Source organism: Pipra filicauda, unplaced genomic scaffold, assembly GCF_003945595.2.
Source record: "Pipra filicauda isolate LSUMZ 115617 unplaced genomic scaffold, ASM394559v2 scaffold66_size7647185_pilon, whole genome shotgun sequence".
NCBI lineage: Eukaryota > Metazoa > Chordata > Aves > Passeriformes > Pipridae > Pipra > Pipra filicauda.
In genome coordinates, this window is record NW_024104831.1 from 7,554,593 (window position 1) to 7,568,856 (window position 14,264).

At 37.1% G+C, this 14,264-nt stretch overlaps 1 protein-coding gene across 11 annotated transcripts in view; it reads left to right on the plus strand.

Annotated features, from left to right (window-relative positions):
* The window catches only part of HEPACAM2 (HEPACAM family member 2), a 28,259-nt gene that overhangs the window by 5,477 nt on the left and 8,518 nt on the right, over nucleotides 1–14,264 (plus strand). For 10 of the 11 annotated variants that reach the window (XR_005566232.1, XM_027749214.2, XM_027749212.2 and 7 more), the window contains 7 exons: nucleotides 1,703–2,053; nucleotides 2,863–3,147; nucleotides 8,990–9,286; nucleotides 12,060–12,185; nucleotides 12,267–12,291; nucleotides 12,410–12,447; nucleotides 13,765–13,838. Coding sequence is in view for 10 of the 11 variants with exons in the window: in XM_027749214.2 (XP_027605015.2) it covers nucleotides 1,703–2,053; nucleotides 2,863–3,147; nucleotides 8,990–9,286; nucleotides 12,060–12,185; nucleotides 12,267–12,291; nucleotides 12,410–12,447; nucleotides 13,765–13,838 (1,196 nt within the window). In the remaining variant the exon portion in view is untranslated. Of the gene's footprint in view, nucleotides 1–1,505; nucleotides 1,589–1,702; nucleotides 2,054–2,862; nucleotides 3,148–8,989; nucleotides 9,287–12,059; nucleotides 12,186–12,266; nucleotides 12,292–12,409; nucleotides 12,448–13,764; nucleotides 13,839–14,264 lie in introns of all 11 variants that reach the window. The other variant, XM_039388621.1, reaches the window with a different exon arrangement.

A 14,264-nucleotide genomic window follows, 5' to 3' on the forward strand; every position in this document is an offset into this window, starting at 1 on the left:
TGAGAGATGTTTTTTACTTCATTCCAGTTGATATAAAAATTGAAATGTATCTGATATGTTATATAAAATAGATCTCCAACATTACAGATTTTCTGAAGGATTCTACTGAGAAGTTACTCTCTTTTTCTGTTTTTTTCAACTGGACAACAGCAATTTAAATCTGGTTTGTGCAGTAGGGTTGTCAGGGAATTAACCTCTGAGAAATGTTACACACATATTTTTTAGCAGTCTTTAATAGCACAGTCACATATTTTTCACACGTAGCTCCCTCTGTCCTCCCCCTACTTCACACCACTTTCCAGGTAGAAATGTACTCCGTGTGCTTCAGGTGGGGATTTACTTTTTGGTTACAGGTATTTGTCAAGAATCACAGAATCCCAGGTTGGAAGGGACCTCAAGGATCATCTGGTCCAAAGAAAGATGATCAGTAGCAGAAAGAGAATAGATGGTGCATGGTGAAAGCATTGCATGTTGTCCTGGGTAGTGCATTCTCAGTCTCCAGTGTGCTCTTATGCAGTGTCAGATTACTTAAATCCCTTTTTTTACACGTCCTTACTTATGAGAGGTTGCCTTTTTTTTCCTAGGGTTATGTCTTAGCACTTGCAGTGTGCTTTTCAGCATTACTGAGCACTCAAAGCTGAGCAATTAAACCTGGAGTCAATAGGAATTGCATCTTGAACATACTAAAATATGTTTATATGTATTTTGGGAAATCCAGTCCTTAACATTTCAAAATGATCATCCAAAATAAGTGGGTATTTTTGCTGTTCATTTTCTCTGGGCTTAAATTCTTCATCTATAAAATCTTATCGATTATAATGGTGTTGTGAAGTCAGTTCATTAATGTCTATGCCGTACATCATTGCTGTTCTTTTGAGTTCTGTGGAAAAGTTCATGTGAAAATCAATCACTCAGTCCAGAGACTAAACCTTTAATAATGTTCTCTAAATATGTCTCAGGCTGGCACAGTGAAAAATGATTAAAAAAAACATACATGGGAAAGACAATTATTAACCAAGGAGTGGCCTTTTTGCACCATAACAGAGACAGAATTCTTGGAGAACAGAATTAATCATGTAGCTGAAAAATTTGCTTTTGTGGATATCAACATCAATTCTGCTAATTTCCTAAGATCGGAATACTTGACTTTTGCAGGCTTAGTAATGTTTCATGAGTTTAGTCTTGCAGATACTGAGCTGTCATCAATAATAACTATATATAATTATATCAAACATTCATGGAAGTTCTACTTGTCACATTTTCAGTCAGTTTCTCAATATAGCTGGCAAAGCAACTAAGAAGTTGCTCTGTAGCTGAACCAACCTAGAAAAAATTCCTAAAAATTGAGTGTGCAATCCAAGACTATTAGAGAGTGTGAGACCTAGGAATTTGAAATATTTTAAAGGGAAAATATTTTATACATTAATGTAAATGTACATTTTCTCATTTTTCTCAAACTTTCAACAGTAAAAGGTCCTTCCTTTGGTTTTCTTTATATTTTGAAGCTGCAGCTAGACCCAACTTCACCAAGGTCAATGAGCGTTTGCCTCTTTCTTACTTGATTATCTGAGTTATAACCGTACAAAGTGTAAGTTTTAACATTGAGAGTTTTTTCGTGATGAGAATTTCTCATTCAAGTTTTCCAGGTTTTCCAGTTGTGGTTTGGGTTTGTTTATTTGTTTGTTCTTTCATTTTTATGCAGGTATTTGTTCTGCCTTAAAGTTGACAGTACCATCTCATACCATCTATGGTATTGAGGGACAACCACTTCATCTTACTGTTGACTACAATTTCAATGCTACAGCTTCTGAAATCCAGATAATTTGGCTTTTTGAGAGGCCTCAAAGTAATCCAAAATACTTGCTTGGCTCTGTAAATCAAACAGTAGTTCCAGACTTGGAATACCAGCACAAGTTTACCCTTGTACCACCAAATGCATCTTTGATGATCAATCCATTGCATATCAGCGATGAGGGCAATTATATTGTAAAAGTCAATGTCCGTGGAAATGGGACAATAGCTGCAAGTCAAAAGATTCAAGTAGCTGTTGATGGTAAGTTAGTAAGAGATGGTATCTTCATTTTGAAAATAGAATTGCAAAAGTTTTGAAGTACTGGTTCTTGGTATCCAGTTACAATAGTGTATCGTTTAATGCAACCATACATTAATAAGTTCTAACAAGTTATGTTGTTTTGTACTGCTACTGGAGGGAATGATAAAATATGTCATCTTTAAACAAAATTAATATATTGACTGATGTTTCTGTATCATAAGTAAAAAACTGAAGAGGTAGAATTATCTAAGAGAATGACAAGAGGCTACTGTAATTTATGGATTACACAGAGAGAGCCCTGTAACTGTTGGGCTTGGAAGAATGAGATGAATGACATCTTGAGGTGACAGAGTTGTAGCTGCCATTTAACTGACAAATCCATCCCAATTTGCAGCCATCCTCACGACTGGATCACCCAGTGGTGCCCAGTGTGGGCAAAGCTGTGGGCAGTCATACTGAGAAGTCATACATCATGGGCAGTGTCATGCTTTGTGCTCTTTTCATTTCTATGGCCTCAGTGATTTGTATGTGAGGCAAGAGCTGGAGGCTGTGGTATACCTCACTGCAGCCTTTATCTTATTACCAGTAATCTAAACAGTCTGGTTTTATTCAAGTACTGTAACAATTCTTGCAGTCACCAGCTGAGAGTATGGCTTTCTTTTTTAACCTTTAACCACATTTAATAGATAAAATTTGAAGTATGAGTAATTTCCAGTGAGAATGATGACTGCTATTTGAATCATCTTGACAATGAAGCCTGTGATATAGTGGCTTGTCACTTTAACAACTCCTATCTCTTTATTTTACAGTTCCAGTCACAAAGCCAACTGTACATACTGAACCATCTTCAGGAGTAGTGGAATATGTAGGAAATATTACCCTAAAATGTATTCTGGGTAAAGGTACAAGGGTAACTTACCAGTGGATGAAAAATGGGAAGCGTCTCCATGCTGGCCCTAATTATACCTTTTCATCAAACAATGCTACACTTCTAATTGTTCCTGTTGTAAAAGAAGACATTGGGAATTACAGCTGTCTAGTATCTAACCCTGTCAGTGCAATGGAAAGTGAGATAATTGCACCAACCATATATTGTGAGTATATGAAATATTCATTACTACCTTAGTATGAATGATCTGGCTGGAAAGAGTGCCTCTAACTATGGAAACGGGCAGAAAACAGTTGAGTCAACATTATATGTGAGTTTGCATTCCAAATGAGCTTGTTTGTAATAGCTCTAACTGACGACAGGATAATCAAGTTACTCAGTGTTATGTGGTTGTGAAGATCAGTCTCAACTGCAGAATTCAAATAAGAATTCCATAGACATCTTGAGATCTGGAGATGATGGGACTTAAAGGAAAAAAAATAATCAGATGGTTACACATGTAAATATTGTTAAAAATGGAGGTGCCAAACAGTGTCAAAAAGCTAAGTACAGAAAGTACCAGGCTGAAGGACTGGTGTTAGTGGGTTTCTTCAAGATCATTTGGAGTCCAGTCCTGTTTAATACTTCCAGTAATGGCACCAGCATAAAGATTGGGAATATCTCAATGAAGTTAATCTGTGACATTAAATAGGAGGACTGAATAACTAAAACATAGTAGTAGAACTGGTATGAAATTTGCTAGTAAAAAATAAATGGGCATGGCCTTTTAGGGAATAAAAAACATGAACTTCTGCTGGTGAGATTGAGATCTACTGGGAAATAATCAAGACAGTGAGCCTGGATGATTGAGCTATCACAAGATTTTTGTGAACTAGCAGTGTGATTCATGCATGAGAAAGACATATGTAATTCTAGGGTGATGGGCAAAGGATTTCCAACAAGAAAACAGTAGAATACTAATGGCACATAGAAAGTCAGACCCCATGTAGAATGCTGTGTGCAGTCTCTGCAGCTCCTAGAGCACTGATCTCAAACTGGAAAGAAACAGAAAAAAAAGAAATGGGGAAGAGATCCAGAGAACTCAGTCAGGCTTAGCAAAACTAGAGCTGAACAGAGTGTTTGCTTTCCACATCAAACAGGAAACAGGAGGGAGAAAGAAGAGTTGCATAAAGACCAGTGTTGCCAGAAGAATAAACCATAAGGTAGCCATATATTTTGACTGGAAATGGAGGCACCTGAGAAACTAACTGTGAACATAGATTGAGTTCATGAATGAATTTAATCAGTATTCAACAATTTGTAGTATAAATCTTAGAATGGGCACTCATTTTTCCCAGTGCCTCCAAGATTTGCAAGTAGCACATGCTACACGTGACCTCTACTCATGTCCTCAGGGGCTGAACTGTCATTCTCAGTGGAGAGCTGAAATCAGACAGGTCAGGACCTGCTTTGCCACCAATCCTGTTCAGATATAACCAGTTTAACAAATGGCAGAGTGGATGGCACAGTGCAAGGTCTGGAACAGGATTCCTGTCCAGCCAAGTGTTAGTGCTCACTCTTGCTTTTACCAAACTCTGTCATCTGGCAGCTGGTAGGCAGTATATGCCCTAGACTTGTTATGATTGCACTACCAACAAATTCAGAACCTACACCTCTTACTGTCATATTTTCCTTCTCCTCCTTTCACCTCTTTTATTCTTCTACTTATTTCTTTTGAATTATAACTTGGAAGAATTAGATAAGGGCGTGACTTGCACCTAAAGCGTGCGTCCGGGATCTCTACACTGCACCAAGAGTACAGAAAAAGATTGCCTAAATTAGCAAAGATTAACAAGGACATTGTTAGATATGAGCTGATCACTAATGCAGACCTTATAAAATTGACAGCAATGCAGACATGAAGATGAAGAAGCTGCTGCAAAGAGTCCTAAACAGGGCAGATGTGAATTGAGCTTCTGTCTCATTAGACAGAGGAATCATGCTAAAACACTCTACAAGGAAATAGCTCCAGCACCGATGGGAGTTTTAATTTATCATTACCATAATTTAAAAAAACCCCAACATTTCTTCCTCAAGGTAGCACATTTTTAAATGCCTGCTTTTGTACAGTCAGAATCTCAGCTCACTTAAGTGTTTAAAGTGCTAAGTGTGAGAGATGAAGGTTTATGAATGCAGTGCCTCTATTGCTTTTTTCATTTTAATGAGCTGTGAGTGGGCCTTATACACCTCTTTTTTCAAAGAATACTTACACAAAACTTGGGGTCGCTGTATCCAGCCCAACAGCCTTCTTTCAATGCAATAAAATCAGGTCAAGCTAGAAAAATATCTGCCACTCTTGCTAGTGTTCAGACTGCTCTTTTTGTTTGTGGCACATCCTGCACGGCATTTGCATTTCTGACCTGTTGCACACAGGATCAGCTCCAGAGCACTGATCACACTGATGGGTGTCTGGGACACTTGCACTGACCTTCAGTCTCAGCCCTAGTACTGCTTCCTTCCTTCTTCCTCTCTCAACTATATCACAGCAAATTTGAAAAATCTTCCCAAGCTCTAAACTGGAAACCTATTTTTGACCTATTTATCAGAATTTTAAAATGTCAAAGTTACTTCAATGTCCACGTTTCTGGAACATTTTGCTGTTTGAGTGGTTTGGATATGCAGCTCAAAAGATGAGTATGTCAAAAACTTTGAGATTCAGTTTTTCTCCATATGTGTAAATAGCATTATAAGTATTTGCATTTTCAGAATGTCCTTTGTAATTCATCAGAACTGAGGGTTTGCTTTGTGCGTAATGTAAGATTTGAAAAAAAATGTTAAAACAATGCAATGCTGAAAGACTGCAATACATTTGCTGCTGTCTGTATCCGAGTCAGTGATGGGGATTGAGGTCTTATTTCCTGAGCTATATGAAGTCACTTAATTTGGTTCAACCTCTGCCTGCAGAGGTAGTTTGTCTCCCAGCTCCCAGTTGTCAATAACAATCCAGAACAGGCCCTGGGATCTCTCTCTGTGCCATATGTCATTGCTGCGGGGGAGTTACTGGAGGTGATAAAGAAAAGGTCACTCACGGTAAATACCTGCCATCTGCTTGGAAACTGTAACAGTCTCATGGTGATAGGAGCAATTGGAAATATTCCCATAGAGCAGTAAATTGTTACTCAGAAAGGATGATTTATTATTTTACAAGTCATTTAGTTAACTGTTTTTACTGAGACAAAAGGCATGTTGAAAACAATACTGGAAAGGAGACATAGAGCTGAGGGACCCATGAAGGCTGTCACTGTGGTTTTTTACTAAGTATCAAATTAGGTTTTTTCTTCATTTCTTATTAGTATTATTCTGCTTCTCCATTAGCTATGATGATAATGCACCCCTGAACATGGCTACTGTAGTAGTCTGACCCAGAAACTAATTATTTCAAGACTGAAAAAAGCTGTTGTCCTAGAGGCTGCAGCAGAAACTGTTGTACTGTATTCACGGAGTTGAACTTAACAAGCTAAGTGGGATTTTCTTCCTTAGGACTTCCCAAAGCTGGAATATATTTACTATTAGAGCAGAAATGGTTAATTACCTGCTTTTCAGGATCATCCTTGAAGCTGTGTCAGCTGTCAGCTACCTCGTGTTTAGGGATCTCGGTGAGGCAAAAAACTGAGCCAGGTGAAGCAGAAGGGTTACCCAATCCTTGTGTTGACTTCAGCAAGGAATGCCACTTTTCAGATTTTGCCAAGATTTGACTGTTTCTTAAGGAAACCTCTCTCTATTTTTTTTCAAACATACTTCCCCAGCCAGTGTGCATCAATGTTTTTATAATGGTTTCTTTCAATTTGCAGCTTTCATAAAAAAGTGTAGTCATGTTGTCAGTGTTACCTTTCTATGCTGCACTGTTACAATAATGATAAAACAGTATCAGAACTCAGTTCCGATTCTTTTGCAAATGTGGCAAATCACCCACCAGTCAGCTATTCTTACCATTAGTCTCTTTTTACACATATCAAAGGTTATATTTTCAGTGAAAGTAAAAGCTAATTCTTCTAAGAAAGGAAAATTGGATAGGAAGAAGCAACAAATTGCTCTGAAAAGTAAAAAAGTATGTTCCTACCTATAAATAGTGTGTGAAAGTCTTTACTTTCATTTATGAAAAAGATCAGTACATCCCTTATCCTTTCCCATCTGAAAAAGGGGGGAAGTAAACACCTCTAAGAGGCAAGCCCCTGAAAGAGGCTGTTGTTCTGGGATAGGTCTGTGCTTCAGAGAAGTGTTCATTACAGGATTCATTACAGTGGCCCTTGGAGACAATAAAGCAAGTGACTCAGGAATTGCAGAGAAGAAGTAGCCCAGCATCTAGAGTTTAAAAAAATGCCTTTATTCTTCAAAGTGGCCCCTGAAATCTAGGTGGGAGCAGCACTAATTCATGCTAAAGTGAGTCTGTATTTTATTTCCCAAGTAAATATTTTGCATGATGTTGGCCATTCCTTAAAATGAGGCTGCAAAAAGCTTGCCACTAGGAAATAAATACAGAAAATAAAAAACTTGACAAGTATATGTTGTGAAATGTGGACATTTGGTTAAAAGTGGACTAAACTGAAGTCACGTATGGTAGACATTCTCTTGTCTAAGTCTTCACAAACAGAAAAAACAAAGACATACCAAAAAATGGCCTGTTTTGTGCTGCAGGTGGCCTGTGTGTTCTTAAAGAATAAATGAGTCATAAAAAAAGACAGATGGTAAATAGAAGTGTACGTTAGAGGAAGCTCTAACATCGGCCTGCATTTCCTGGTGAGAAGTAGAGTCTGAAATGTACCAGTGTGCAGCTTCATGCAGCAAGGAATTTCACATTCAAACCCAGCTACATACCTTAATTCTTCAGACAACCATAGGAAGGTGTAAATATTACTTGATTGCATTGTCTACAATGGACACAGTACTGTCCTCATTTTTTGCTATGCCATTCTGTGTGAGGCACTTGTCAGCAGCTTTACTGAACTTCAGGGATCCTACCAAAAAGATATTCTTGGTGTTTTCTTCTTTTGGCTCTGTCAATATTAAGTCTGTGCATTTTTGATCATTCACATAAGTCCTTAGGGAATTAGCAACAATAAAATTATTAGTTTGGGTTTTTTAACTGAAAAAAATTATTTAATAAGGCACATTTTGAGTATTATATTCTCTACATTAATTTCTATACTTTCAAAACTTGAAAATCATTTTAACATATAAAGATATAAAAGCCCCATGATCTGAAATGATCTAATAAAAATAACATGGGAAATATTCCTATAATATTTAAATATATTGTTTCCCTTCTCATTTTCCTATGAAGATTATCCTAGAAATATCTAGCTGCTCAATTTTTTGAGTAATGAACACATGACTATTGGACAATATATGTCTTTTCTAATTATATTCAGAAACACAGTCTTCTTTCAGCACAAGGACTTACTCTTGAAAAAAAATCATAATTGTTGGAACAGTATAAACCTACTAAAGTGGGGGGAGGTTAAAGTTTATTCTAGAAGTCATTTCTGGAAAACTTTTTTCTGAAGTTATCTAAGACCCACTCCACTTTATATTATACCTGTAGAATAGCTCCCTAAATAATTATTATGCTGCTAAATATTACAATTAATGTTTATATACTCCAAGGCTAATTTATTCACTTTTACATTTACAGAGAAATTACTTATGCCAGTAAATTTGGCATTGAAGTAGAAATCACATATGCCCCTCAAGAAGATATACTCCTTTACTTCATAGCTTTTCCAACTGATTTCAGTTTTCATTCTTTTTATCATACTGATCAATGCATAGACCTGTGCCTTTTCCTTAAACAGCAAATAAACCAATATCGAGTGGATGTAGTTTGACCTAAACCTAGTACAGATCCAGTTATTGAACTAAAAGCTAGACTAGCCTTTAGAAAGGATTCTAGGTAAGGCTAGTCTAACTTAAAAATTTTAAGTTTAGAGATATGCTCCTGTTTAAAGTTTAATTATATACTTTGATTTTCATTTTCTCACTGTGTTTTCCTTTTCTTTTTTTCAATGCAGATGGACCTTATGGTCTTAGAGTTAAGTCAGATAAAGGTCTGAATATAGGGGCAGTGTTTACAGTTGACATGGGAGAAGTTATACTGTTTGACTGTTCAGCAGATTCAAATCCACCAAATACTTATTCATGGATTCGAAGGGATGACAATACCACTCACGTAATCAAATATGGACCCCATCTGGAAGTTGTATCTGATAAAGTGACCCAGAAGACAATAGATTACATGTGCCGTGCTTTCAACAACATGACTGGAAAACGAGATGAAACTCACTTCACAGTCGTGGTTACTTCTGTAGGTAAGAAATTACCATCATTGCTGTAACTGTAATATCTGATTGGAGTGTCAGCCACATAGAAAGGGATAATTCTTAGAGTATGTATCAGAATTGAGGTCTGGCTAACAATGCAGTAAAGGGGCTTTTGGCCATTCAAGGTTTGCGATGCAGGGTTTACTCGCTGTGTGACACAACTTCGAACAAGGCCCACTAAGACTGAAGTTTGTGGGGTTTTATTACGATGTTCATAGAAATTATTTCACTGTCATTTTTGTGAATCTCTGGATTGACTGCTAGGTTCTGTTCTCCTACACTATAACCTCAGCTCCTCTATCAGATTGTGTTAAAGAGCAACAAAGCAGTTTTTCAGAAAATCTCCAGAAGCATACAGGGAAGAACAAGATATTGAGGAAGTGTGATATCTCTTATTAGTACAGATGGATACAAGTATTTTCAGATAAAGGAGTGTATGTTATTACTGTTCAACAAGATAGAATATTGCCTTTAGAAAATTTAACAAAGCAATTTCACTTGTGCAGAACAAAGAGCTCAGCCATTTGTTAGTCAGATAAACAAGGAGAGCAGATGTCCATCATTCAGGATGATTTATTGATTCATCACAAATCCATGGCTTTCAGTATGCTGGAAGGAAGATGCGTTGCGATTTTACAATGAAAATACTGCACTTGAAAACCAAACTTTGTGGTTAGTGGTGAAAGCAAATGCAATAAGAGCTGTGTCAATAGAAATAAACATGACATTTCTCCAGGAAGTTTGTGTAAGCTATGATATATATATGTGAATATTCATCAATATGTGTTAAGAAGTGTAGCTGAGATTTCCTTTCAAAGGGCCAAAAGAAGGTAAAACTCCACAGCTTCATGTTAAGTTGCACTTGAAATAATGAATTTCCTAATTACAAATATTTTACTTTAATACATATTATTAAAACACTTTATCCTGTGTATTTAAAAATGTAATAAGGCCATTTTCCCCCTCTGTAACCATATTCTTTTTGATGAGTATTTATCCAGATAGCACTAAATCCAGATGTCAAGCCCACACTTTGCAATGCAGCACTGACTGATTCCGAGAGGTATGAATTCAGACTCAAGGCTAAATCTCAGAGATGCTGCTCAGGCTAAATTCTGGTTGTAACTGAATAAACATACCAAGCAAAGACTGTGAAAGTTGCTCCATATTCCTTTTCCCTATCCCCATAATCTAGATATGGAGCCTGGACTATGCCTTTCAAAATACCAGAAACCCCATTTTCAGCAGCAACAGGAAGTCTGATGTTTCAGAAGACCTTACACAACTTCCCAACTAAAGGATAGAAACTCACCTATATGGTGCTATAAACAGCTGCCTAATTAATACTAAAAATGATCAAGCATCAAAAAAAAAGCATCAAGCACTGTTAAATAATTGTATCAATAAGTTACAATTATATCAGCAATTGCACTAAGCTTTTACCCTGTTTTAGCCAGATTTCAAAATAAGAGGAGGTATCTCATTATGTACTCAAGCCATTGCTCAGTTCTCAAGCTGAGTCAACCTGAGTGTGTTAAATGCATGCAGAGCATGTCTTTGTTTTCTGCACTGGTATGATTATTGAATCTAAATTTGAAATAATTAATTTTAAAGGACAATTTTAAGAACTCATCTGATTTTCCAGCATTTGGCCTTTTTTTCCCCTAAGGAAAGCAGTACATTGAAGGACTATGAAAAAATTTGGTGAAATTGGAGTGATTTATTTTCCCTTACCTTCAGGACACATCTAGTTCTAAATCCTCATATTTAATCTTCATGATAACCACTGCACATGCAGCCAGCACAATGCCAGTGTACAATAGAGATGTAAGTAGATGTAAGCAACTCTAGCTCTCTGCACAGGAGTTCATCAAGTACAAGAAATACATCCAGCTAAATAATACACATTTGAATTGTACTTATAAAGCTGGCACTGACAAATATGCACCATTAATTTACATATATGGATTGTGACATGGCCATCAATTATGAGAATTCTGCACAGTTCAGAGCAAAGGCAGAGATTAAGGGTGCACAAGCAACTATGTCTGGCACTTCCTATCACGTTCCTGTCTTTCCAAAATTCACTGCAAATGTTTTCCATGTGCTTTTGAATATGTAATTTTAGGCAATTTGTATTTGTGTTGTATCAGTAAATCCTGCTGGCAAACTGCTGCTAATGCATATCCCAGCAAAAGATCTGAGCAAGGGAAAGAAATATTTTAGATATATTTAGACATGAATTCAAACAAACATAATTTATTGGGTTTTGATGGGGTTTGATAAACAACCAGACCGTCAGTGATCTGAAAATCTTGATTAAAAGTATAATGGTTCTTTTATCCCCTCCTGCTCTACAGCTCCTACCACTTAGAGGGTTTCCCTCCCATCTAACACAACCTGCTCACTTGTCACCCAGTTTCTTGGTAGTTCAGTGTCTCTATGCCTAAAGTTAGAATACAATCCTACTTTTTGTGATGCTGTGATTTGTGGATTATATTAACTAACCTTCATTTAGCTCTAGGTACCAACCTTCTTCTGGACTTGTTTTTGATATGCATATCATTGCTTTCTTAGTTGAAGATTTGTGGGGAAAAGTAAATATTACCAATTCACAAGAACCCAAATTTTGTACCTGTTTTGTATCTCTATGCAGCTTTAATAGCTTCAAAGTAATTTCAAAAGATGTATTTTTCAGTGTCATTGTAGCACATTGTAGAGAACAAGAAACTAAATACAGTATTCATCTTCTTTGTCACAGGGTTGGAAAAGCTGGCCCAGAAGGGAAAATCTTTATCTTCACTTGCAGTAATAACAGGAATTTCATTATTTTTGATCCTAGCTATGACTTTTTTATTCCTATGGAAAAGATATCAGCCATGTAAAGGTATGTAAATGTTAGGCACAGTCCAGTTGTTCTTTTGAATCATCAGAGCAAAAGGAATAATTTTTTTCTTCTTCTTTTCAGTGATACAACAGAAGCTACAAAGCAGGTACAAAAATAAATCATTCTTAGGTCCTGAAGTCTTTCAAGAGAATTGTATTTTATCATATTAATTTTCTTTCCTTGGCTTGTGACGTCAAACTGAGAAACATCTTTATGTTTTCTAGGCCAGAGGCTGATTACAGAAAGGCACAGGCATTTTCAGGTAATGCTAATAAAAGAAATATGAGCACAAGGTCAAAATCCTTTCCTGAAAAAAAAAATCTCCACATAAAAAAGAAAGAAGACAAGGAAGGGAAGTGTGTTTTTAACCTGAGTTGCACACCTCTATGTTAGCTTAGGACCAAGATGACAAGTCAGCATAGATTTAGCTCATGCCTGGAGTTCACAGCAGTATGTACCCTGTTGGCTTGAATTCTACCTGTTAATCCCAGTATTTTGAGGTTAGAGTCATCTGTATCCCACTGCTCTCACCATATGACATAAATTATTGTCATTCTGGGATAGCAGTAAGAGGGGATACACCATGGGAGGATCACAATTACAGATGTTCATGGCACCAATTGTTACAAAATCATGAGATAATAACATGATATTACAGTGTATATATTTAACCTTCTGCCATATTCTGTACTACCTTTCTCTCTGTCATTAGGACCCAGAGTGGTTTTTTTCACTTTCTCTTTTCCCTCCACAATCCTTCCCACATGATCCTGGGCAGGATATGGAGACCAACCATCCTTTGGAAGGGTAGCACTTTTATTCCCATCCCTTTCTACCAGAGTGTCAGAGCAGACTGTAAACTGCTACATGCACGAGAATAGGGAACTATACAAATCTTAGGAAGGTAAGAATTTCACTTGAGCACAGAGAGCCCTTCACCCAAACAAGTGATATCAGAGGACAGGATCTCAGCATTGTTGTTGGTGCTGCAGTCTTTGCTGTGGAGTGATGCCCAAGAGAGAGCTGAGAGTCTCCAACGTCCTGGACAGTGGGAGGGTAGAGAAAGAGACTAACTGCGCCTAACTACCAGCTGTTAACTACATCTAAATACAAGCTGTACCTGGCATCCCAAATAATAATTTGGCACCTATTAGTATCATGTTTCCTTTTATTATTGTCAGCATTGTAAAAGATTCAGGTGGTACTGCCTCACTACAGTGTAGATGTGCAGAGTTTATGGATTGGGCCTCTTTTCTATGGGAAATGAAAGTAAATTTGTCACTTTAGCCTTCCAGCAAAGACAGTACCAATGGCTCTACCAAAACTAAGGTTAGCAAGATGCCCCTCACTTGGTCCAAGATGTTGGAGATCACCAAGCAGTGTGCACACCAGCTGTGCAGCTGCCCTGCCTCACTCTACACCAGTTTAAGAGCTTGGCACGGAAGTAGTTTAAATCAGATCACATAAACAGTATTCAGATGTTTTAAAAATAAGGCCAAAATACTTTGCCAGCCATTATTTTCCAGGTTCATATTACATCTTGATCCTTTTTTTTCATGTTTGTCTGTTCTAACTTTAGGACATGAAAGTGCTTCAGATGATTTTGGGATATATGAGTTTGTCGCTTTTCCTGATCTTGCCAGTGGTTCTAGGGTATGTGATTTTATATCGTAAGCAGATGGTTCCTCATCTATTTCTTAAGGTGTGCTAAATATCTGTACTACAATCCTTCTGTAGGTTTGCTTCTTGTTGCTTTTTACAGATGTCTGTATGACACTATATTCATGGCTGTTGTTTACACAGTATTTACTCTTTCTTTACTGCATTACTAGTTCAGTACTTTGTATCAGCATGGTGCAGTAAGGAATAACCAAGCTCTAAAGACAGGAATCTCCATTCAACTACCCTATATTAAAAGAATATTAGTAGTGTTGGGTAACACTGAACCACTTGTGTCACACAAGTAACTATTGTGATGCCATTTTGTCCCTTGACCCTAATATTGCTGCTCATGCAAAATGCAACTCTGTCAGTGCAGAAAAGTCTCAGGGAGGTATTTAAAATTTTCATTGTAAAAAA